This window comes from Haliotis rubra, unplaced genomic scaffold, assembly GCF_003918875.1.
Source record: "Haliotis rubra isolate DU_JTF1 unplaced genomic scaffold, ASM391887v1 Scf17, whole genome shotgun sequence".
In the NCBI taxonomy this organism is placed as follows: domain Eukaryota; kingdom Metazoa; phylum Mollusca; class Gastropoda; order Lepetellida; family Haliotidae; genus Haliotis; species Haliotis rubra.
The window spans coordinates 3,173,736-3,201,670 of record NW_025765669.1 but is presented as its reverse complement, the minus strand read 5'-3'; the positions used below and the strand labels follow the sequence as shown (position 1 = coordinate 3,201,670).

The 27,935-nt window shown below is 40.4% G+C and overlaps 1 protein-coding gene across 2 annotated transcripts; it reads left to right on the top strand.

Annotated features, from left to right (window-relative positions):
- Window positions 1-978: 978 nt before the first annotated feature.
- LOC124272475 (UDP-glucuronosyltransferase 2B17-like) lies at window positions 979-27,820 on the top strand. Of its 2 annotated transcripts, none has more exons than XM_046707655.1 (2): window positions 979-1,049; window positions 25,986-27,820. In XM_046707655.1, the coding sequence occupies exon 2, from the start codon at window positions 25,992-25,994 to the stop codon at window positions 27,591-27,593; it is 1,602 nt and encodes a 533-aa protein (XP_046563611.1). In that variant the 5' UTR covers window positions 979-1,049; window positions 25,986-25,991; the 3' UTR covers window positions 27,594-27,820. The 2 variants fall into 2 exon arrangements, with proteins under 2 accessions (XP_046563611.1, XP_046563612.1); XM_046707656.1 differs by lacking the exon at window positions 979-1,049 and adding an exon at window positions 15,588-15,621.
- Window positions 27,821-27,935: the final 115 nt, after the last annotated feature.

Sequence of the window (27,935 nt, the reverse complement as noted above, 5' to 3'; positions counted from 1 at the left end):
CGGGGGACACCAGAAAAAGGGCTTCACACATTGTGCCCATGTGGGGATTCGAACCCGGGTCTTCGGCGTGACGAGCCAACGCTTTAACCACTAGGCTACCCCACCGCCCCCGTGCCCAACACTAACAGCTGGGACCATGCCTGTTTATAATAATAAGGGGCGGTGAGGAAGCCAGTGGTTCTAGTGTTCACATGTGACGCTGGGTTCGATTTCAAAATGGGTACAATAATTGAAGCCCGTTTCTGATGTCCCCTCGTAACATTTTTTTAAATAGCTAAAAGTCGTGTACGCCATGTTTATTCACAATACTGTTAATTCATATTGTTTTTGTTAATGTTTATGATTCTTAGTGTAAAACTTAAGTTCTTAAGCAACATATAAACATGTTATGCACAGCAAGGCTACGAGCCAAGAATGGTAATCAATGACTGATACTTGATCTGTTTGAACCTTTCTGGAACTGTTGTTTTCGCCTTCATTAACATGTCTTGGTGAAAACACTAACTCCATTGGTTAAACGTTTAATTCACTTTCACATGCGACAGTCCACGTTGAGGTCAGTCTGCCTCAGACCGCCTCCATGGTGTAGTGGTTAGAGCGTCCGCCCGGAGAGCGGGTTCGATCCCCGACCGCGTCATACCAAAAGACGTTAAAATATGGTATTTGTTGGTCCCTGCCTGGCGTTCGGCATTAATGGGTACAACAGGGACTGGTCGGCTCGGAGTCAGTATAATGTGTCTGAGTGGGGTATTCATGCTACACTGCGGCATGGTATCTCAGTGGGCTAGCACTATAAAACCAGCTTAAGTCTGGGCTAGTACAAGCAGCCGCACATACACATACACACGCATGCACGTCGTCATATGAGCGAAATATTCTCAAGCACGACGTTTAACCCAATTTCACCTCACCTCACCTCAGTCTGCCTCAAGGACATGTTATCGATTTCTGCGTTCATGGAATACAAAAACAGCACACCCGAATACAGCCGTCTGCATGGTTAAGCAAGCTGTGGTTACGTAAGGCGTTGAGAGATATCGCAAACTGAGGTAAGATATTTACAGTTTATTTCCAAACGTTGATTTTGTATTGGTGTCAACTGAGGTACGTGGTTTGTCTTGAATATGAATCGATCTGACAAACACTCATCTCATTCCACGAAGTCTTGATAAGTATGTCAGTCAGTTTAACTTTACTATCGTGACATTTTTTTATAACAGATACAGGTAAATGAACTGAGCCCTAACCATAATTCCAATATAAGTATTCGGAAAATCAACATGGCGGCCGTCAAAGTGCGATTCGCTTGCTAAGTTTTTAAAAATCAATTTAATATATATGTATAAAACAATCATCAACCCCAGTACCTGATAACATGACCTTCAGGTGTGATTAGTCGTAGTAGATGCTCGGGAAGCTGTTGTAGAGGGGGCGAATGCATTCGATAGACAGAAAAGTTGGATTTCATGTCCCAAGCCTGCGAAACTATTTATCCTGTGTTTTTTCTTCTGGACTTCTTTTTGGTTTTTCCACTACACATCAATATTCAAGTCTGGAGACTAGTCAGGCTAGGTAAGACTTTTTAGAGCATTTCTGCAGGTAAAGGTCCGATGTACACGTGCATTGTCGTCCTAGAAGATATGGTCCATTGTTTTTAACATGACGGACAATAACTGTCCACATAGTGTCACTAAATATGTCCATGTACTTAAGTGCAGACCCGTGAAGATCCGGGGTAGAATAGGTCTTCAGCAACCCATGTGCTTGCCATAAAAAGGCGACTATCTTGTCGTAAGAGGCGACTAACGGGATCGGGTGGTCAGTTTCGCTGACTTGGTTGACACATGTCATCGGTTCCCAATTGCGCAGATCGATGCTCATGCTGTTGATCACTGGATTGTCTGGTCCCAGACTCGATTATTTACAGACCGCCGCCATATAGCTGGAATATTGCTGAGTGCGGCGTAAAACTAAACTCACTCACTCACTCACTTAAGTGCAGTGATCTCACCCTCGACACGACTCACTGTGTAGACAACTTTAAAGCATCCGCAAATCATCATTCAAAGGGGCGGTGGGGTAGCCTAGTGGTTAAAGCGTTGGCTCGTCACGCCGAAGACCCGGGTTCAAATCCCCACATGAGTACTATGTGTGAAGCCCATTTCTGGTGTCCCCCCGCCGTGATGTTGCCGGAATATTGCTAAAAGCGGCGTAAAGCCAAACTTAGTCAGTCAGTCAGTCAGTCATCAGTTCAAAATTTTAGCGTGATGGCGGGCAGATGCAGGCACCCAGCTATATTCTTCGGCAACCTTTCTCCAAACTTTGACACGGCTGTCAATGCCCACACATACCTTGCATTCATCACTGAATATGATAAGAACCCAGTAGATAGAACACGTTTCATTCTTTACCTTTTCACCCCACTACACGGTTTTCCGGTTGACCTTATTCTGATAGCTTCTGAAGTCTGAATCACACGAACTTGTCCAATTCCATTGTACGCTCCGACAAAACCATGAACACATGTTTATGAATCACAAACAAGTGTGGTTATGCTAGTTGTTTGTGAAATGGTAGTTTCTGGCAGTGGGATTCCTTTGCAATCCCAGAAAACCGCAACCAGCTCATTGTCAACAGATCTAACAGACTCTGTATCTTTCGGAGGAGGAGACGTTAGATGGTTCCACTGCTTTGAGTGTTGTTTGGTATCTAAAACCAACATTCATCTATGGGTCTAAATCCCACAACAACGTCATCTGGGTCAGCTTCAAGGGAACATGCCCGTGAAGATCCGGGGTAGAATAGGTCTTCAGCAACCCATGCTTGCCACGACTATGCTTGTCGTAAGAGGCAACTAACGGGATCGGGTGGTCAGGCTCGCTGACTTGGTTGACACATGCCATCGGTTCCCAATTGATCGATGCTCATGCTGTTGATCACTGGATTGTCTGGTCCAGACTCGATTAGTTACAGACCGCTGCCATATAGCTGGAATATTGCTGAGTGCGGCGTAAAACTAAACTCACTCACTTCAAGGCTACATAAATTCTGGAGCTTTTCTGATGAAGCCTTGGAGCCCAGAGTGCTGAAACACCCACCGGGGCAAGAACATCTCAACTCTCTCGTGAGAGATGCTTACTGCATGTACATCATGTATTTTATCATTTTTTTTTACCGTTGGATGCCTTGAAGGAACATGTCTCCTTAAGTGGAAACCATGTCGAATGGATTATTGTAGGTCATGTTACGTGTCACAATTAATCAACGCGTTTCATCATCGATCGCAAGGCGCTTTACACCCCATAACCAAGGATACACTGGTCAGTGGTCAGTTCGTTCTTCTGGGCTGTTCTTAGTCCGTAGGACACGACTCATCACGAATCTCGCATGCTGGTCAAATGATCACAACGAGTACAACTATGCCACTAGTCGTTATATATAACAATGGCACTAATCGTTATGTGTATATGACATAAATCTCTATCTGTAACTATAACACCATTCGTTATGTTTAACTACGACACCAGCCGTGGTGAATAACTATGATGGAGGTCGTTAAGTATAACTTTTGTTTAGTATGCCAAGTGCCCACGGATTGATAGCTGGCTGACGCGATGCGTGCACGGATTGATAGCCAGAAGGTTTGATGTGTGCAGGGATTGATAGCCAGAAGGTTTGATGTGTGCACGGATTGATAGCCAGAAGGTTTGATGTGTGCAGGGATTGATAGCCAGAAGGTTTGATGGGTGCAGGGATTGATAGCCAGAAGGTTTGATGTGTGCAGGGATTGATAGCCAGAAGGTATGACGTGTACACGGATTGATAACCAGAAGGTTTGATGTGTGCACGGATTGATAGCCAGAAGGTTTGATGTGTGCAGGGATTGATAGCCAGAAGGTTTGATGTGTGCAGGGATTGATAGCCAGAAGGCTTGATGTGTACACGGATTCATAGCCAGAAGGCTTGATGTGTGCACGGATTGATAACCAGAAGGTTTGATGTGTGCACGGATTGACAGCCAGAAGGTTTGATGTGTGCACGGATTGATAGCCAGAAGGTTTGATGTGTGCACGGATTGATAGCCAGAAGGTTTGATGTGTGCAGGGATTGATAACCAGAAGGTTTGATGTGTGCACGGATTGACAGCCAGAAGGTTTGATGTGTGCACGGATTGATAGCCAGAAGGTTTGATGTGTGCACGGATTGATAGCCGGAGGTTTAATGTGTGCAGGGATTGATAACCAGAAGGTTGTGTGCACGGACTCATAAGCATACGATTTGGCAAACCCAATTCAATACAGTATCATGTTTTCGAGGAAAACGCCCCACTTTGACACCAGCCGCTACGTATAAGTATGACACTGGTCCTTACGTATTACTTTGACACTGGTCGTTAAGAATACCTTTGACACTGGTCGTTAAGTATACCTTTGACACTGGTCGTTAAGTATAACTTTGACACTGGTCGTTAAGTATAACTATGACACTGGTCGTTAAGTATAACTTTGACACTGGTCGTTAAGTATAACTTTGACACTGGTCGTTAAGTATAACTGTGACACTGGTCGTTAAGTATACCTTTGACACTGGTCGTGAAGTATAACTTTGACACTGGTCGTTAAGTATAACTATGACACTGGTCGTTAAGTATAACTTTGACACTGGTCGTTAAGTATAACTTTGACACTGGTCGTTAAGTATAACTGTGACACTGGTCGCTACGTATAACGTTTACGATAACTGGTACGTGTACGTATGACACTAGTCGTTACGTACATATGTGACATTAGTCGTTATGTTAAACTACGACATCTGCTATGACGTACATCAATTACACTGGTCGTTACGCATAACAATGAAACGCCCTCAACGTACTCAAAGAAACGACTAGAGGTTTGAATCCAAATTTCACCCTGAATATGATACTTAGTTCAATAACATCACACCATGGACTTGGGATAATATATTGAATATATTCATGTAATAATATACATGAATAAACGTGGTTAGAGCACAGGCAAATACTGGCGCCCAATGGGTATTCACTACTTTTGTGTCGATTCATGTCAACATATATACTTATCATGTCGAGCTTATAAGTATGTTGATAAAGTACATAGAGGGTTTGGGGGCACCCTAGGATAGTTTGCATGAACCTCCCAGTGATATGAAATCGGACAATCTGCTGAATGGCTGAGGTTTCGCAGTGTTTGCTCGTGGATCTCGAGTATTTGTCAGTGCTCCAAGATTCGTGCCAGTCGTTTTCAACCTTTGTTCCCGCAATAGTACGTTGTATAGTACTAGTACTCAGCTCCTGATTTAATATGGGAATTTAGATTTCAAGAATGGATTCTATCATGGTTTCACCATTGGAAGCCAAAGTTAAAGGTCACATGCAACCAAAAAAATCAAACATAATTAAAACACAATTATCACTTCTTCATGACATATAATATACATTGCTGATTATGAAAAAACAAATAAACAAAATTATAAGCGTATAATCGCAAATCAAAAGTGCAATATTTTGTACTTGGGTTTACCTCCCTCGAAACGAAGCAGCCGGGATACCGAACCCAGTCAGAACGGGTGGGTGTGCACTCAAGTGTAATGGCTGGTTCATTTGCAGATGCCGCCTTCACGGCTCATTGTGTGTGTATATATAGAGATGTTGGGTTTTGTAAATACAAGCTCATTTTTTTGTGTATAACATTTTGCAATCAACAGACATCAAAACATGTCATGTGTTCAAGTATCACACCTACCTGTCTGTGTAATTACATAATGTGACAGAGACCGAACTCGGGCCATAAATCAATGCGTTTTGTTTATGGTGTACAGTCTGATTGGTGTTAAGTTCAAATTGCATGTGGTCAGTGATCGCAGTTGTGTATTGAATATTGTCATTAGCAGACAGGCAGGCAGACACACAGGTGTCAATAAAACAAGACATTGAATTTTGTCTGTGACAACGACATATCTATATCACAGTTAGAAATTCTGTCAACGCTAAATAATGACATTGCTTTTAAGTATCGAACTGAGATAGTGACTCGGTAAGAAGAACGTGTGGTGAAATACACAAATGAAATTATATAAACAGTTTATTTACTGTCATAACATATAAAAAAGCTCGCGCCTGTGAGATATCAACAAAACATTATGAAAATAGCTCACACCAAAGCCTTCACCGAGTATTCACCAGACAGCCCGCTTAATTCCAAGTTGCGCGAACCTATTTCACTGCGCACATGCTATGAGCGCAGCCCAGCTGTTGAAACCCGTTTTCCCCCGAAATTTTCGGGGGAAAATTAGTGAATCGTTTGAACTCCGATTTCGCACGGTTTTTTTCATCGCGTTTTTTTTCAACTTTATAACTTGAATTTGCATTTTTGATGATTTGTTTCGGTACGTCCATACCGAAAGGTATCAGAATCTGCAAAGCTGTGTTTTACGTTGCATGTGACCTTTAAGTTTTCATTTTGCTTTTATGATAGACACGTTGATGACTTTTTCCAAATTTGACGGGTCATCACAATGATGTCTAGTGTGTTCTTCACTCTGTTTCGTACCATATGGTCCTGTGTATTTTTTCGGATGAACAATTGACTTGCCTCTGCATGTGTTGGCCATGCGAAAATTAGGATGATGCGCTCCTGTTTTCGCGAACACCTGGAATCATCGTCTCTTTAGACGGATAATCGAGAATGTGTTTTTTTCTGGCCTTGACGTAGTAAGTCTATATGCTAAAAACCCCTTCATTTCATGACCTCACTTCAAACTTATTGCATAAATACCGTACGTTGTTTATCTGGACACATATTCTAAAGATGCTTGAGACTAAGTGTTGTAAACGTTTGCACGATATCACTGATCAGTAAATCGATACAGTATCGATATTTCATTTTGACATGTTGTTGTATCGTCAGCATTGTTGCATTGATTGTGGATCTTATGACATGTTATGTATTCAAATAGGCACATAAAATATGTATTAATCTCGATTATCCGTCCAAACAGATTCCAATGATGTGTTGGGAGAGAGTGTTTAAGCCTTGTGGATAGAGCATACATACACACAGAAGTGTGAGCGAATGGGTGAGTGAGTGAGTTTAGTTTTACGCCGCTCTTAGCAATATTCCAGCAATATCTGGGTGACACCAGAAATGGGCTTCACACATTGTGCCCATGCGGGGAATCGAACCTTCAACCACAAGGTACCGCGACTACCCTACCGCTCCGACTGAGTGAGTGAGTGAGATTAACGCTGCTTTAAACAATATCCCAGTTAAATCACCGCTTGTCTACTTGTCTGCGGAAGGACAGACCGGAGTGATGCAGGTCTGAGACGTTCACCACGAACACGGGTATAGTAATGCCAAACCTTAAAACATAATCCAAGTAATGACCAAAGGTATCTGGCATGCTCAAGGGACGCAACTCAGCACAGCTAATTGCGGCGCCTTAGACGACTTGGTCACCCGAACCCCACGCATATGTACTGACCTACTACTTGTTATTCTAGTGAGGGTTAATCTCTTTGAAAAAAACCACAATTTGTCCTCAGGTGTAATTCTTGTTTGTATTACATCTTTCGCAGAATAAAATGAAATGCGTTTTTGCTGAAGCTGTGACCGGATACCTATCCTGACTCTCTAAATAATGATATAGAAAAATACTAAAACACACTTCCAACGTTCAACTTCATGCTGAAAACATGTACTGCTCCCCGTCTGGGTAAATCGAAAATTCGAAATTACCATAAACAGATCCTTCCAAGTCTAAGGTACACAACTCTACACAACCCTTGCTCACAAAAACCACGTGACACCTCATATGCCCTTATAAACCGTAATTTCCATTCGTTTTGTTATAAGGGTTAGTTTTGTTATACCGCATGCACATACATCTACGGGGACAATCGTGAAGCGTTCGCTCGAAGAGACAAAGGCCGGGTTCGAATCCAGAAGTCTGTGTGAAGCCTCTTTCAGGGATCCCCCGCACTGAGTTTTCTGGAATATTGGTAAACGTAGCTGGAACTACATTCATTCACTCACTCAGACCTGTACGAGCTGCTACGCTGTCCCCTATCCCAATAGACTCACCCTGGCAACAGAAGCTATTGCTAATCAAGACCAGCTCTCAATGTTATAGTTAGCAGTAACATTTGTTGTGCAAACCCATGTCAACGAAATCATCCCGCCGTGCTGTGAATAGTCAAAGTGTCAAAGAAATATATTTTATTTTTTTGGATTAATTCTTTGGATAATGTACATGCATAAGGTTCTTGAAAGACATTTAAGGTTGGACGAACATGAATGCATGGTATATTTGTATGGATAACAACTTCTTTTTATTATTTATACGACGCTTCAGAGCTAATTCTTGCTCTATCACCTGATAAAGGAAGAAGAATTAGCTCTGAAACGTTGTATAAATAATAAAAATAAATTGCTATCCATAAAACGTGTCATGCATACATGAATATAAATTGTAAGTACGTAGCCGATCAAATACTTGATTCATGCATTCTAAACCGGGAGAGACGTACTTAATGTCGGTTGCCCACGCATTGTTCGCGCCTACGATTTGACATTCACGTAATGTAAATGTATGTTTTGGTAATACACAATGTTGAGCGCGTCCAAGCCAGGACGTTATGGTGGGCGACGAATATACACGTACATCTAACCACGTTGCCGGCGCATAGCCTATTTCACTGCTATTGTGTAATCTGTGATACGCGTTGCGACGTACTATAAACATAGTCTCACCGACTTTTGTTGAAAAGTCGGTCACATTTCGAGTTGTATACACAGTGTTACCTATACCGTCTAAAAGTAGACGTGCAAGCTGTCTCGTTCTCTGTCAAGGTATTTTCTGGTGGTGTCGTGCTGGGGATGTAAGTACAAGTTAAAATTTTAAATTGCTGGCGTTATTGTTACAAATATTTTAATTTATCTTAAGAGTGGTGGATCATTTTTTGAGGTAGTTACCATCAATGGTGATTGTATGTCAGGTGGAATGTGGACGATTCTAGAGATATCACGGTGTGTCAAACCAGGCAAACCAGTGGAGGATATCATGAGCAATTACCCGTCAGGTCACGATGCCATGGGAGTAAACTCTCACGACCTATTGTTTCACGGAAAAGCCAAAAATATGAAAATGCCGACGGAATTGATAATAACATTGTTGAATAATGAAACGAATTAAAAGACTAACTGACTGACTGAGTATGGTTTTACGCCGTTTTTAGCAATATTCCAGCAATATCACGACGGGTGACACCGGAAATGGGCTTCACAAATTGTACCCATGTGGGAAATCGAACCCGGGTCTTCGGCGTGACGAGCGAACGCTTTAACCATTAGGCTACCCCACCGCCCCGAATTAAAAGATAGACCGCTACAAAAATTCGCTTGTCACGCCGATTCCCCACATGGGTACAATGTGTGAAGCCCATTTCTGGTGTTCCCCGCCGTGATATTGCTGGAATATTGCTATAAGCGGCGTAAAGCTAAACTCACTCACTCACTCACAAAGAACTTTTGGAACTTTCTAATCTCGATTCAAGAGAAACCTGGAGGGCCCATTGTAGCATGTACTAAACCGCGCAATACACGCAAGATATACATGAAAGGACCATAAACGATATGTTTATAATGCCAAGAAAATATAACAAAGGAACGTTGATTGTTTGAGGAAATTCTCCATTTTATGGAATGGCCCCGAAGGCGGGGTACCCACAAGCAGAAAAAATGTCTCATACGTTTCTGGAAAACTGTGAGCATGTGTGGCCTTCGTTAGCTGCCATACAGGCAGGAGATATCGGCAGAAGGCTTGAACAATCCCTCTCCATTTCAAACAGACTTCCAGTTCTAGTTCTTGAAGTGTGTGTGTGTGACCTGCTCAATTGGTGCCATGCCCGGTTCGAAAGACGGTCAGGCCAACAGGAATGTTATTCACTCTGAATTGGTCCATAGGCTGCGTGTATGGAGACATACAGAAAGACTGGTAACTGAGGCTGAGCCAGGGGTCCTGTTAACTGTATAAAAATCTTAAACGACATCGGTCACCGTGACGATACCTGAATCCCCCAGCTCCCTATATATACACGCACGCACAGACGCACAAACACTAGCAGCGCGCGTGCGTGCGTGTGTGAGAGAGAGAGAGAGAGAGAGAGAGAGCGAGGCTTCTCCTTCATCAACGGTTCGGATGTAAGAAGCAGCAGTTAGCGTAATGCTCCTTGTGTCGTCTCACACTCTCAGGCGGCCATTGGCGTGAGAGCGGCTAAACTTTCATTCGTCTGAGAAGACAACTTGTTGCCACTGTTGACGTAGCAACCGCTCTTGCTGTTGGGCCCACTGTGTCGGGGGTGACGTTGGGTTAGAATGTACCCGAAGTATGGACGACGACATCTGATTTCCGCTACTCCTTGCCGAAGACAAACTGTATGGGCTGACACGGAATGGCGTTGACCTTGACCTTGAATGGCTTCAGCTTGTCGCTGTCAGTCCCCCTGTTGTGACGGTCCTCGCTGTAGGGATACCCGGTCGTCCAGAACAAAAGGCCGGTCCTGGACACCAACTATGGGCTGATGCCTTGCGACCATTTTGGTGTTGGTAGACACATGACATCACCCTAGTTGACGTTGATCCGACCTCAAGCATCCCCATGGTAACGCCTAACTTGAGTTCAGTTAATCGAACGAGATTTTCTGTCAAACGAGACAAAACGATATACGTATACGTTCCACGTCATGCTCAAAATAGATGTCCTAAACAGTGAGTTTGGTTTTACACCGCTTTTAGCAATATTCCACCAATATCACGGCGGGGACACCAGAATTGGGCTTCACACATTGTACCCATGTGGGGAATCGAACCCCGGGTCTTCGGTGTAACAACTAGAATACCCCACCGCTCCGATATAAAGAGTCTTTATATTATACGGTTATCTTATCAAAACATCATTATTTTGTGCATTTCACAAACAAAACCGTGAATTGCGTTTCTTTTGCTGTTAAGCATACACTAACGTTGACACATGATATAAAATCTGAACTGCTGAGTCAGGTTTTTGAGCTGTACTAGCCTTGATATGTTGTTTGACTGGAAGGAGTCCAAATGTCAGGGTGACCAGGTACATTGTTATCGTGTGGTCATCACATCACTATATCATCCGGATTATGTTTCAGGACAAACGTTATTTGTGGGACAGATGACCATGGGCAGATGTAAAAACCTGCGGTTGATTTAAGGATTTGTTTGTGCTTCTGAAATCCTATAATATGAGATTGGTGCGGTGCAGTAGATATAGTTTCATATTCATTATGGTGTTATTCCAGGGTGTTCCGATTGGTCATGGGTCATTTTAGGACATTATATATAAGCTGATATATCGATAACGCTATATTTCCACTCTGCTCTCTGTCCCCTAGGCGACTTATATGGTACATGTGGGTAAAATTGATAAACAGTGTTTATTCCCCATTCGCCAGTGTTTTTATATGGTACCTGTGCGTACAATTGATAAACAGTGTTTACTCCCCATTCGCCAGTGTTTTCATATGGTACCTGTGCGTAAAATTGACAAACAGTGTTTGATCCCTTGTTGAGAAGTTGTTTTATTCAATTCTTTTATTACAGAAGTGTAGGCCATCGGCCCATAACTACATAACTTGTATTGTACATGGCAAAACATGGTGTGTACAGTATAAATTTATAATTTTAACATCTTAGATACATTGCATGGTAGATAAAGCTAGCTAAGTTATTTATAAGGTTACAATCTGATGATGACATGAGGAGTTTTAATTTGGCTTTACTTGGATTGATACAATAGGTTTAGGTAAATGGTTCAAGCGGAGCTGTTGGAATTTGGAAAACACGAGGAGAAGATGGTATTCATCCTCAATATAACCTTCATCGCACTGTAAACATAATCTTTCATTTCTATCTATATTATAATACCTTCCAGTTTCTATACGTAACTGATGTGAAAAACATCTAAACTGAGCGAGTGCTACTCTAAACTTTTTAATGTTAATATCATTTAAATACAATTCCCTGGACAATGAAATTTTGAAGTAAGAATGAAACATAGATTTGCTGCCATTTTGAAGTGAACTATACCGATTCTGTTCATGAATACATTTAAGTCGACTCACAAATTCAGATACAAACGATGTAGGAGAAATAACAGATTGCTGTTCCCAAACAAAACCCAAACTGTACAGCAGATCTCGACACTTCGACGCCCAATTAACTTTATTATGATCTAAAGCCATTAACATCATATAATAACATTGTTTTATATGGCACCAATATATGTGGGTAAAATTAATAAAGAATGTTTATCCCTTATTGACACGTTGTTTTTATATGACACGTATGCGTAAATTTGATAAACGGTGTTTATACCATAAATTGATACACAGTCTTTATACCTTATTGACAAGTTGTTTACATATGGTACCTGTGCATAACATTGATAAAAAATGGTTAAATCCCTTATTGACAGTTGCTTTTATCAGGTAAGTATGATAAAAATGATAAACAGTGTTTTACCCTTTACTGTCCAGTTGCTTTAAATGTACATGGTACCTATGTGTGGAATTGATAAACATGCCCCAGCCGAGAGGGCGTCCTGTATAGAAAATATGGTATATGTGATAACAAATGGGCGTTATCCTCCACTGCGGGTTGCTGTTTACGTGCGTGGAATTGATAACCTGAGCCTAGATTTCCGATGCTCTCTTAGCGCTAAGATAGTCGTAAGTGCCATACATTAACATTAACTTACGACTATCTTAGCGCTAAGAGAGCTTCGAAAATCTAGGCCCTGGGTTTTATCCCTTACTGAGAGGGTGTCCTGTTATATAGAATGTGTGCTTGCAATAAATAAACGTGTTTTCCCCCTACTAACATATTGCATAATATGTAGTACGTTTTGGTAAACATTAGATTTTCTCCATTGACAGGTTCTTTTATGCAGTGCGTGTGCGTGTGCGTGTGCGTGTGTATTTCTGTAATTAACAACTATATAATTTCCTGCCTTTGATTTACTCACCTGAGAGAGATAAGTGAAACCGCGTCGTTTGTTTCATATTTACTATATAGATACCACTTCACACTGTCTAACATGTATACACAAGAGTGAGTGAGTGAGTATGGTTTTGCGCAGCTTTTAACAATATTCCAGCAATAGCACGGAGGGGGACCACCAGAAATGGGCTTCACACACTGTACCCATGTGGGGAATCGAACCAGGGTCTTCGTAACGAGTGAACGCTTTAGCCACAAGGCTACCACGAGACTCACTCGCAGTCTGCACGTAATCCTTTCCCGCTAATGGAAAGAAGTCACACCGCTAGTTCGAATATTCTACCTGGGAGGTTGATACCGAGTCAGTGTAGAATGATTCCGTGATAGGTTTGAAAACAATTGCAGAAATATAACAAGACATGACATGTGAAGGCGTGATTGTTAAACTCAGTGGCCGACGCAATCATAAAGTAATTAGTGCCCAATTAAAACAATTCCCCGCCTAACATTATACGCACAATTACCGGAATTTTTCACATAGATCTTCCATATCAAAATCTGTGATCGTCTTGAAAGAAATCAGGAAAAATATGTACTAGACATGACCTGTGAAGGCGTGATTATTAAACAAAGATGCCGACGCAATCATAAAGTAATTAGTGCCCAATTAAATTCCCTGCCCAACATAATAACCGGAAATTTTCATACAGGCGTTCATAGGAAATCATACAAAACTTTCGAAGGACAGTAGCATTTTCCCGGGTAACATCACTACAAAAGATCACGTAGACGAAAAATATAAATATATATGAAAAAGATGGATCTGATTGATCACAACAGCATTCATATTTTCCTCCAAAGCACACCTACGAAGTGCAAGTACATGTAATAGTGTGTTTAAGTATTAACAGTCAGAGAATGGAAATAGTTACCGACCTTGTGATGCCTCCAATTTCAGTTTAATATTGTTTACTGTCGGTCATTCATTCCTTCTGAAATGAGTGTGTCACGGGTATCACACGCGTGACAAACCAAATCCACACGGCTGTGTCACGCGTGACGTGTCAGGGCAGTGAACTTCTTGAAGTAATGCATATCCCATATTGACAGGTTGTTTGAAATTCGTAAACATTGCTATATCCCATACTAACAGGTTGTTGTAAAAAGAACCTGCGTTTCAGTGAGTAAGTGAGTTTAGTTTTACGCCGCTTTTAGCAATAGTCCAGCAATATCACGGCGGGGGCAGAAATCGGCTTCCCACATTGTACCCAAGTGAGGAATCGAACCCATGTTTTCGGCGTGATGAGTGAACGCTTTAACCACTAGGCTACCTCACCACCTCACCTGCGTTTGAAATTCATATGCAGGGCCATATCCCATAAAGACAGGCTGTTCTAAATAGTTCATTTTCTAAGATGCTTATCGATTGTCGCCCCAAATATATTAAGTTATTCATTTATTTGTTTAAGGTCATGACAAACCCCCACATGAAAAGGTCCTGAAGACTTCTGCCTCTTACAAACCACTATGCAAGTAAATATGAAGCTCATTTTCAAAACAGTCATCACCAAATCGTGAACAATATGTTAAACAGCACCACCATCAACAAACACTAGCTTCTGCTCATTTTTATCTGATACTACCTCAATACTAAACAGGAATAATTATTAATAACTTGATTCGACTATTATTTCTACTATTACTCTTCCACGTTTACTAAAGGACAACTGGGTTCTTTAAAAAAGTGTCTTGCTTTCCAGCGAATCAATTAAAATGGCATATATATTTTTAAGAGTAGTTATTCACTAAAATTTACACCAAAATGCCACCCCTATAAGTGAATAACTTATCTTATAACAAAATTTACAAACAGATATTTTTCTCGAAGTTTAGAAATATACTTCACACAGTTAAATATTGAAGTAATTCACTATTCTTCAGCCAAAAGTTTAGGCTTTCTTACAATATGCCAGGATTCTTCCAGTCACAGGCCGGTTATTCAATACAAGCATGGTTTTGTAAGCACTCATACGAATTAAACTGAAAGATTTTGTGAACATTGTTGACATTGACTACACACATACATACATACATACATACATACATACATACATACATACATACATACATACATACATACATACATACATACATACATACATACATACATACATACATACATACATACATACATACATACATACATACATACATACATACATACATACATACATACATACATACATACATACATACATGAAAAATCGAATACTTTGCAATATAAATACATGGGCCTATTGGGAATTCAATCCGTCTGATTTTGAATCTTATAAAATATTCAAATCTCTGTGAGAAAATTATCCAAGAGAAAAAGGCAACAACAGCTACCAGAATGTCCTCCGATTTACATTGTGCTGCTATTTCGGTCTGACTAACCGGCATCATATCACTGTCATATTGGTTGACATTGTCATGTCTCTCTCGACTGTTTCATTTTCAGCAATCACCTGCTAACTCAGTGGCTGACAGTGGCACAAAATCTTAACCGAATACGATTTTGTTGTTGCAGGTATTGTCCTTAGTTCCTTGTTCATAACAATTATTAAATCTTAACTTGCCATTCTTTGCCATCTACTAATATGCAGCTGAGTAAATGTACTGATCGTGAGGCCTACCGCATGCCGCCGCAAACACTTATGTTCCGACCGTATGGGTTTTTTTGTAATGGTGTGCATCAAATCCTACCAATACGTAATTTAAATGGATCTAACGTGTGAGAATGGCACATATCGCGTCAGAGGCATCATTTGACCCCGGAAGTAAGTCTGACAAATCCGCAAAGCGCGCCCAGCCTCTTGATTGGTTGACATTGACGCATGCGCTAGTTTTGATTGACAGCCTGAATTGGTCACACGAGGGTTTGGGGGTGTCCTTGTCGTCTAAGGCACCGTCCAATGCCTATGAAAGTGAGTTTGAATCCCGGTTCACCCAAGTTTCCCCAGGGTTTCCTCCCTCCAGCTGACCGTGATATAACTGGGTTACTGTTCAATGCGTCCTTAAACCCAACCCAACGCCTTTTTCATCCAATTCAATCTTCTTTACTTAAATTCAATTTCCTCTTTTCGAATTCATATGCTTTCTTGGTGAAGAACCTTCGCGGGTATTTCAGGATAAATATGCCATCCAGTAAGAAATGCTAAATGGAGAGACGATTAAAACTATCACTATTGTTTGGTATTCTTTATCCTTGTACACCGACAGTTGTTGCTCATTATATCAACCACCGGTTCATCTCAGGATTCAATGACGCAAATGCATAAATGACATGAATTTAAAACTGCTGACTGCAGGGAAACAAGCATAAAAATAGTCAGCTCAACAACACGCGTTGTGACCTTGGACAAGAACTATTACGCATTGACATTGTCATAAGACAAGTTCACCGCAATACCAGTGCCAAACAACAGGTAGGAGGAGCTAGTAGGATGCACGCTCTGTCTAACGTAACGACAACAGAAAGACAATAGGCTGCAGCATAACACCTACCTGGTATCGGCGCAAGTACCATCGGGTAAGCAGCGGCATTGATAACATTAGGCATTGTCAATTGTTATTTCATTTTTTTGTACGTTAACATAGATAATTTACTTAATGCCTTTATTTTAACTGGCCAGCTTTGTCAATTAATTGTCTTTTCATTAAGAGTCTTAATGAATCGGGGCGCGGGGCGGTGGGGCTGCCTAGTGGTTAAAGCGTTCGCTTGTCACGCCTGAGATTCCCCACCCTGGTACAATGTGTGAAGAACATTTCTGGTGTCCCCCACCGGGATATTGCTGGAATATTGCCAAAAGCGGCGTTAAACCATACTCACTCACTCACTCAAACGCAGATACTATTTAGAACAACCTGTCCAAATTGGATATAGCGCTGTTCATTCATTATAATTCCATATTATAAGTGTTCTCCATTTTTTTATATTAAAATGCATTGTTGATGTTAAAGTTAAAAGAGCTTTTGTAGCGTTGTATTATCGCGTATGAATTTCAGTTCTTCGGCTAAGTGATTGTACGCGAAATGCAGATGTTTCTCATGGCATGTGATTTGCGTGCCACTGTGGAAGAAGCACTGGCAAATGTGTCATATCTTGATTTAATAATTAAAATATAGGTCATGAACATTATTAAAATCGGTTTTCATATACAAGTACTTTTTAGATGGTATAAACCTGTTTATTGCCAACTACCATGATACCATTATGATAATGACTATATAAAAATATCAAAGTACAAGTATCCGTTCAAATGCGGCTTATTTGTTTTTCGGCCAGTGCATCCGCATGTAGAAAAGAAGTGTACTCGTATTCAAGGCCTCGTGGCTAAAGTACAAAAGTTAATACATGTATACATAATTTCAGTACGCATGGACATCGAAGTGATTCTTTACATATAATATAATTAGTAGATTTCGTTTAAAAAAGAATTCTAAATTTTGCAAAGACATTAACAAATTAAAAGTTTCATGTGTGGGATAGTTATAAAAATACTTTTTTAGTACCTATACTTTTCTGCTTTCATCATATTATGGACAAACCAATAAAAAGTGAAATTCATCTTGGATGACATTTTAATTACATTTTGTACACTTCAGTAATTCTGTATTTACATTTTTATCACATCGATTTTTTGCTGAACATTAAGTTTATGGCTCTTGTAGCTAAATTTACACAGAGTACGTAGTAGGCCTCTGTTCGGAGTAAGTTTCAAAATGTACAGCTCTGGTTCAAGAACATTCTTGCAAGCACAATAATTATGTAGAAATGATGATTAATTTACTCTGCCATATTTGATACATTGTTTGAAACATTGCAAAAACATGCTATATCTCCACAATCTTGGGGCGGTGGGGTAGCCTAGTGGTTAAAGCGTTGGCTCGTCACGCCGAAGACCCGGGTTCGAATCCCCACATGGGTACAATGTGTGAAGCCCATTTTCTGGTGACCCCCGCCGTGATGTTGCTGGAATATTGCTAAAAGCGGCGTAAAACCAAACTCAGTCAGTCAGTCAGTCCACAATCTTGGGAGATCCATGCATATGAAAAACCAGTATATCCATGATAACTTATCAGCATCTATAAAGTACAGGGTTGTACTTTAGATGCTTTACATTATTATAGAGAATTTGTTTTCGTAATAAGACGATTGCAATACGAATGATCTAAAACAAATCAAAATACTTTTCTTTATTTAGCCTTGAAAGAAAGGAAACAAATATACACACCAGCGCATGCATACAAAAACATCCAAGGGAACTAAAAATAGAGCGCCGGTTTTCTAAAAGTCCAAGATAACAGACAAGTGTTGTCACAAAGTCAACAGCGTGGATGATTATCGCCAGTTTTTATGGTTTCATCAATCTAGATCAGCCAGCAGCGACATCGATAGGCACAAATGTTCCGCCTGGAGCCATATGAAAGTGTGAGATTTAATTGGTCAGCTCATCCATATGTCTATATTTTGAACGTAAGCATCAGCACTGGTGCGTGTAGGCTACCTTCGGCTTAGCATTAGTTTACTTTTAAACATATTCTAGATTGTAAAGGGTAAAATTCAGAAAAATATTTTTGCCGTTGAGGCCTTTCATAAATACATCTCTTCACAGTTACTCATTAGACTAACCCTTAGTCTCTAAATATATATAATTTTAATAGTTGCAAACAAACTCATTTAAATTGAAAAGGAGCCCCAGTGATATGGGAAATTCAGAACCTGAACCTGAGGAAATCTAGACTTGCTTCACTTAGGGCTTTAGAATTGCAGGGACGGATAGACAGTAGGTAAATAGTGTGGTTCAGGATCTGTGAGAAGAAACTAAGTTACTCTTCTGCTGATTTGATTTGATTTAAACATATTGTATTCAGTGAAGAAAGGGATGAGGAACAAGTTATCCAACTTAGGTAACCATCTCCCGAGTATTTACAACATGATAGATATACAACAACATACATAACAGAAATACATACATACAGAAATGGTAGAGACCTATGTACAGAGATAGTTATTAAGACATATGAAATTATTTACAGCATTCAAGAAAAACGCTTGCTATTTGATATGTAATGCTGAACTGCTTCAAATATTGCATGATTTTGAGTATATCATAAGTTCTTGCTGCCATTTAATAATAAATCTAAATTTAAAGCATCATCATGTACTTGTAATTTTAAAAGGTTAAACATTTTCGTTCTGTGTTCGTTATATAGAGAACACTGAAACATGAAGTGACAAACATTTTCTCGTAAATTCCCACATTCACATTTTGAATCTGAGCTAATGCCAACATTAAATAGAATGTAATTCAATTCACTTACATGATATCTTAAATGAGTATGAGTTTGTTTGCGGATACCTGTAGAAAAATATGCTGGTACCATGACAATAGGTTTCTTCAAATATGATTTAAACGTCTCTGTTGATGGTAACATTCACTTTTCTAATGGGATATTATTCCATAATACTGTCGTTGATGGGATAAAATATTGACTTGAGTGTTTAAGCCTATATGATGGTCTTTCTAAGGTCATAAGTTGTAGAGTCACGAACAGTCTGGGGAAGTAAATTAATCAGATAAGAAGGTGCATTACCACATTTCATTTTATGATATAAAATTAACTTTCTTCTTTCCCTACGTACTGATAATTTTTCACACCCAGTTTCAAAGTAGAGATATTTAAGTGGTGTATATTTTGGCAAACCAGTGACAATACGGGCTGCTTCCAGTTGCAGTTGTTCTAGTCTCAATGACTGTTCAGAATTACACCCATCCCAAACCTGGCAGGCATATTCAAAATGTGGTCTGTGACCATACCATAAATCTTATTCAACATTTGCCTGCTTAGTAAGAATTTTAATTTACGCATAGAGTTTATCATCTTAGAGCTTGATATTACTATATACTGAGTCAAAAAAAGAAACTTCACATTCTTTCTTCAGGGCACTATAAAAGAACAAGAGATGGTAAGATGGTTAAATTGTTATTATTTCATTGCTGAGATCTGTGTGATGTACTCGATACACTGACAGTGCCATAATCAGTTCCATTAGGCTACACCGCCGTTCCAAAACATGGGTATACAGAATGTCAAGTCACAAGAATAAAAATGCGAAATTTCTCAGTTCAATATCGTGTATGGCCGCCCCGCGCATTCACGACGCCAAACACCGTCTCCTCATCGACTGCCTGATGCTTGTGAACACGTGGTTGGGGATTCTGCGCCATTGCTCTTGCAAGGCAGCGCCAAGTTCCTGCAAATTCTGAGGTTGGTTCCTAAGACCACGAAGCCTTCTCCCAAGTGCATCCCAAACGTGCTCTATTGGATTAAGGTCAGGGGACCTCGATGGCCAGTCCATGACGTTGATTCCAGCGTTTTGAAGGAAATTTCGTGTCAACATCGCGGTATGCGGCCGAGCATTATCATGCTGGAACTGTAGACCTGGGCCATGAGCCGCCATGAAAGGAACGAGTTCAGGGGTGAGCACCTGGTCGCGGTAAGCAGCAGCTGTGAGGTTTCACCGGATGACCAGAAGTCGGGAACGGTTGTTCCCACAGAAAGCACCCCACACCATGCAACTTCCGCCCCCGAATCTGTCGACTTCCTGTACACAACATTGGGCATACCGTTCACGATGTCGTCTCCAGACTCTATGCCTGCCGTCCGCGAATCTGAGGGTAAACCTTGATTCATCGCTAAAGACGACTCGATTCCAATCTCTCTGGGTCCATCGTAGGTGACGTTGGGCCCACAGCAGACGTTGACGTTGATGAAACGGCGTCAATATTGGCCCACGATATGGACGTCGAGAATGGAGATTGGCAGCCCGCAACCGATTTCGAATGGTCTGTGAGGACAGTCGACCTCTAAACATCTCAGCCCTGGTTCGTGTAGCCGGCAGAAATCTGTCACGTAGGTGACGTAGGACGATTTGACGGTCTTCTGCTCGTGACGTCACACGTGGACGACCCGACCTTGGGCGATCAGAAGTGGTGCCAGTTTGTTGTAGACGACCTCGCAAGTCATACACAGTACGACGGCTGCATCCCATTGCTCTTGCAACGTCAATAACTGATCTTCCCGCTTGCAACATGCCAACGGCACGTTCACGTTGCACATTTGACAATCGTGGCATTTCAAGTACCGTTAGAACTGTGGTTTAAAAGTGTTTTTTCAATTCTTGAGGCCAATGCAAACACGTGCATATGAAGAAAACTTCGATGCGAAATCACGTGATCGACTGCACGTGCAAAACCTGATTTGACACTAACGTCATTTGCACGACGAATGGATGGGTTTGAGTGGGTTTTGCTAACGTTTTTCTAGAGTCGAAAGATAGGGATCCCATTTCGGAAACATAGATGTAACATCAGAGAAAAATTATTCATTATTTTTCAAATCACATTTTGTGAAGTTTCTTTTTTGACTCAGTATATTTGGTCAATATGCTTATTCCATTTCCCATCTGCCGAAAACGTTAGACCTAAGTGTTTATGTTCGTTTACATTACTAATTTCACATTCATAAAAGTATAAAGTTATGTTATCACTTTGTTTTCTAAGGGTAAAAATGATAGCTTCTGTTTTATTTGAATTATATTTAACCAGCCAAAGTTTTCCCCAAGAGCTCTTCTGTTCCAGCTAAAACCCATAAAAGTACAATACTTTAGCATACAGCTGTTTGCTTTCATTATACAGACGTTTCCATTTCAAATTCCCGTTAATCCTATAATTAATTGTTTCAGGGAATAAAATGTCTTTAATCAAACTTAAGACTGACTGACTCAACGAATGGAAAAGACAGGGCAAGAGACAATATGCCTCCATGTTTGATGGTGGACAAGGGGCGATGGGGTAGCCTTGTGGTTAAAGGGTTCGCTCGTCACGCCGAAGGCCCGGGTTCTATTCCCCACATGGGTACAATGTGTGAAGCCCATTTCTGGTGTCCCCCGCCGTGATATTGCTGGAATATTGCTAAAAGCTGCTCACTCACTCACTGATGCTGGACGAAAATACATAATTGTTTGGTACAGACTCGATTATTTACAGACCGCCGCAATATAGCTGAATATTGCACTCACTCACTCACTCATTCTAATACAGAAAACGTCCGGTGCAATACACAATGTCTCATTGCCTTTCCACTGTGCTGAATACAACACAAACATTGGGACAGGAAACTCTCAATTTCTTCAATCAAACCAACAAAATCCTTTCCATAGACACAAGAAATCTGCAGAGTCCACTATATGATTCTGATTGTACTAAACACACGTGCATATGAATCAAAAGGCATTAGGGATGGCACCGTGTTTTAGCGAAAAGGTGACTGTAGCATCCGACACAAACACATGCAAAGGCATGTCAATTGTTCACCTAAGGAACACGGGAACTTGTGGCACAAAGAAAGAAAGGAATATTTCGGGCAATGAAGTGCGTCACCAAGACGTTCAATTCTGTAGCTCTGATTAAAAACGATGACGTTCGTCAAGCCATGGTGTACAGCGAATTTTACAATTTAGTTCCATCTGTAGGAGGTCTTGACTTAAGTATTATATACATATAGTAAAACGTGATAATCAATTCAAAGCTCGGATGAATAAGTTCTTATGCTACTCAAAATAACTCAAGGAGAATCTCATTCCTTCATATCACTATATCTCTATTTTCCGCAGGACATGACATATTAATTAGAGGAATGTGACAGCATACAGGTGGTTCTTATCTTTTAGTAGTATACATTAGCGGGGACTGTCGTTCATAACATAAAGTTTTGATCCAACAAATGGGAAATGTATAAATGACTTACAGCCAGCACTACTAACGCTTTGTGATGAGACTGAGCTTCTACACGGTGGATGGTGATGTGGTTGTTTTCATTACATTGGTCAATGTTGATGGAGTATTGATTAGGTACTAAGAACATGTTATCATCAACAAGGACTAATCCGAGAATACCCAATGTCAATACCATTACCAGGTGATGGCGGAACGTAGTGCAAGCAAACCCAGGAAGTACTGACAAGGGATCATACCGTCATTTACAGGATGTACACATCCCACACTATCTGGTTTGGTTTCATCATTTGCATTAAATGACAGTGAGAGTGAGTTTAATTTTTCGGCGCTTTTGGCAATATTACAGCTGGGGACGCCAAAAATGGCGTCACACATTGTACCCATGAGAGGAATCAAACCCGGGTATTCGGCGTGACGAGCGAACGCTTTAACCACAAGGCTACCCCGCTGCCCTGAAATACAGGACAGACGGGACCAAGGGTTAATAATTATGCACATGCCAATCAACAATCTTGACTGTACATTAATAAGGTGGATTACAGTGTTAAACAACTCGATATACTATCCAAAGAAGTTAAAAAATAACCGTCCCTTTCATACTACTATAGTTAATTTGACATATCAAGTTAAAGAACACCCGATTTTCTCTTGTTACTATACAGTGGATTGTCATGACGATCTAATGTACTGTAAATACAATAGTAACCACAGCAAACAAATACCCAGACTTGACTATCCTCAGAAACATATTCTGTTTGGTGTAAAGGGAATAAAAGCTGTGAAAATGATATGAATGAATCACTGAAAATCAGTGATGACACCAGGTGTTCGTAAAAATGAGTACGCATGTCCTGCCCTGTCGGTGGCACCCGCTGTTCACACATTTGTCTAAAAATGGAAGTGTTGTTTGCACTGCAGTAATCCGGCCTTGCGACGGTGGCCTGTAAACAAACCAGACAATCAAGTGATCGATGGACCGGAATCTCCAGTAAGATAAGTGGGAATTACGACTGCTGCGTAGAAGTACAGAGATTCCGATGCTTATAAGAAAAGAAAAATATTTAGAAAAGATAGATAAAAACAAAATTGTATTTCTTCAGCTCATTTTTAGTTTCTATATCTAAAAGTAATTCTAAAGCAGTTGATCGATCAATGAATTTCACTTTGTAAGTTCAAGGTTTCTCAAGAGATATTTGCCTTGTATAACCCACTTAGCAACACATAAATTAGATTGGTAAAATACACATTGTAAATACACATTAACACAAAATGCACAATACCTTTAAGATAAATAGCCACATGTTTGTACCAAGCAGAAGACAATTATTACCTGCTGATACTAAAAAGACAAATCTGTTAGAAATCTTTTCAAAACGTAACCAGGGATGAGTGAGTGAGTGAGTATGGCTTTACGCCGTTTTTAGCAATATTCTAGCAATATCACGGCGGGGGACACCAGAATTATCACGGACTAAAAGACGTTAGGGATCTGTTGCTCTTACGAAAGGTTGCGGGATGGGAACTTTGTATCCATCGACCATATCTAGAGGTTCATTATACACAGGTTGCATAACTGGTTTCCCAGTCTTAAAGTATATAACCATCTCCATGTTTTCTTTTTATACATTTTGTAGTCAGATAGTTATTTTTGCCCTTCTTAATCTCAAGCCGATACTGTTCCTCTGAGTTGCTTCTTAGTCCCATTAGTGCTGCGTCACCCGCAAATGTAACTGTATAACAGCCAGTGGAGTCACAGACACGGTCGTTGATATGTAACGTGAATAATACCGGTGATATAACACTACCTTGAGGAACTCCTGTATTGTTAACCGTTTGATGACCACATACTGTTTACACATACGTGCTGTGTGCGACTTAATCCATCCAATGGTATTACTGTTGACCAGCTTAATGGGGAGTTTCTGTATTAGTATGTGGGGCTGTATCGAAATAATTAATTATGTATATTGTGTAGACGTTGTATGGTCGCGTCTTCTACACCATGACCACACTGATGCAAACTGGAAAGGATGCAACCGATGTGACGTTGACTGCTGTAGAAACTTTAGAATAACACGCTCGAGGCGCTTTATAGCAAAGGAAGTAAATGGAAAGTCAGTAAGAACAGCTCGTTTAGGTTTCTTTTCAATAGGAATGATACAGATTTTCCATCGTGATGGAATCATTTTGATTATGTTTGATTGACATTTTAGAAGTTCATGAATAATAAGAAAGGTATGATACTTTATGGATAACAACTTCTTTATTAGTATATTATGATGCTACGTTTCGGTAAAGATTCTTATGCCGTTGTCAAACACTCTTGCTTGAGAAAGGTATAAGAATCTACACCGAAACGTCGTATCATAATATGATAAAGAAGTTGATAACAATAAGGTATCATACCTTTCTTATAACCATTTGGATTGTCAATAGATAGCTGATAAATTGACATAAAAATATAACAGTGCTGTTGAGAAGACTCCTCATGCATTGTGCCATCCAGACTATCTTGTACCGCTGTCTTGTGTGTGTTAATCCTTAGGAAAGACTGCAACACGTCACTGTCCTTACAATCGTCCTGTAGAGCTTCTTTCATTTGGGAACGTTCTGATGAACAATCGGCAATGTCAAATCTGGTGTAGAATTTATTTAAGTCGCTAGCAAAGGCTAATTCATCTTTATCATAGTCTTGACCTGGCCTGTCGTACATTGACTTCTCTGAACTGCTTCTACAATTTGTCCTTGAACGTCAGCTTCCCTCTGGTAGTCATAAAGTCGTGGCCGACAGATATTCATATATTACCTTTGAATAGCATATCGTAGTTTTCAGACATTATGACGTGGCCTCTGGATTTTGTTTCGTGGTCCTCATAATAATGTCTTGGCCTCCAGTTATAAAGTGGTGCCTTCCAACCAAAATATCATTGTTTAGAAATATTGTATCGTGACCACTCAATAACTTTATTGTTTTGCTTCAATATGTCCATTGCATGGTTCAGTACATTCTCGATCGATAATGGTTACACATTTTGATGTTTGTTGCAAAACTTTGTTAACCGTTCTAAATATATTTTTCCTTTTCCAGTTTGCTATGGCGAGCCGAACGACAATCACGACCATTTTGAAAGTACTTTTTCTCTGTGAGTTCTCCATGACAAATTGTGCAAAGATTCTGTACCTTCCGTTCCCTCTCTACAGCCACATCCAGACAGTCACATGGCTCAGAGATGACCTAAAGAATTTCGGCCATGACCTTTGGATTGCATACCCGGATGTGTTAGCATCCCGTGGGATTCTCAACGATCCTAGTTTCAACTTCATCAAGTATGATAGCCTTGGAGACATGGACCCGGACAAGCACTATGTCAAACCAGCTGTGGATTATTACCTGGATCCTGATAACTTCACAAGTATCACGACCGGAATCTTTCATTTTGTCAACATAGCTCTGAAATACATCGATCCCACTAATCCTCCACTCGATATGTTTGAAGGCGCAAACCTAATGAACAAGCTTGTATTACGAGATGCTAAGTTGCTGGATATTATCAAGAGCCATAACTTCGATCTGGTGCTAGTGGACGGGACCGTTGGTATGCCATATGCAATCATTGCCTACAAACTTGATATCCCTTTTTGTTTCATTGGGCCATTTTACGACTCCTGGAGAACAGGAGCTCCTACATATCCATCCTTTTCTCCTATAATAGGACTTGGCGCATCCGATACTATGGGTTTTAAGGACCGGGTTGTCAGCACGCTGCAACACGTTCTACTGATGGTAGCCAACCCTCTCATGTCCGACTCAATGGTTTCTCTCTATGCCTCGGAGAAACCGTACATTTCTCTGACTAACTTGGTGAGCAAGGCAGAGTTGTGGTTGGTTGAACAAGACATAGTGTTAGATTTTCCAAGATCATCGATGCCCAATACTAAGTTTGTTGGTGGACTGTCTGTTCACGATTCTAAACCGTTACAAGGACGCTTCAAGGCCTTTTACGAAAATGCCAAAACTGGTGTTGTTGTTGTGTCGTTTGGTGGGAGTGTAAAAGCGTTACCGAAGCAGTTTGAGGATAAACTTGTACGTGCCTTCACGTTAACAAAATACTCTTTCGTTTGGAGATCAAGTATTAACTCATCGATTGGAAATAAATTTCTTGTGTCTGACTGGATACCTCAAAATGACCTTTTGGGCCAACCCAAAACAAAACTGTTCATTACTCATTGCGGTGCATATAGTCAGTATGAAAGTATATATCATGGTGTTCCTATGATCGGGATGCCTGTTTATGCTGAACAACATTACAATAGTAGACGAATGGCGTGGAAGAAGTATGGAATTGCTATGGATTTTCACAAACATTCTGCTGAAGAACTTGCACAAGCAATAACAACTGCGATAGACTCCCCAATATACAAGGAAAACGTTGTCAAAGCTTCGATGATATTTAAAGACAAAACTCTTACGCCACGACAGGAAGCAGCGTACTGGATAAATCACGTGATTAAATATGGCGGCAGCTACTTCCGGTCAGCTGGCCTTGACCTTGCATGGTATCAATTCATGTGTGTTGACGTACTGATCTTCATCACGGTGATGTTGCTGGTATTCCTATATTGCTCATACAAATCGATGATTTTTGTGTCAAATATTTTCCTTAAAGCATACAAACATAAGTCAAAAGTCGAATAACTTGTAAACAGATTATAATGAGATTATCCCGTCCCAGTGAACTTTATCAAGTTATTTGTTTTTTAGGTGAGTTTTGCAATATAGTACTATAGTACATCACGCAAAATATTTGAAACGCAATACTTTCCTGTGATAACCAGTTTAATGACTGATATTATGTTTTATTACTGTACATACAATTATTTCGAAGAACTATTCAGACAAATAAAAGAGCTTTTTTTCGAAAATATTTCTTATTTCGGAAGGAACACATTGACTAGAACGACTACCATTCGTAAACCGCGTTTCAATCATGCCCTTTCAAATATATTGCTTGTCTAAATTTTGTGTCTATATTTCCTT

Bases quoted from the DNA above. Each gene is read 5' to 3' on its own strand.
- LOC124272475 (XM_046707655.1), top strand. From the start codon at position 25,992: ATGGCGAGCCGAACGACAATCACGACCATTTTGAAAGTACTTTTTCTC.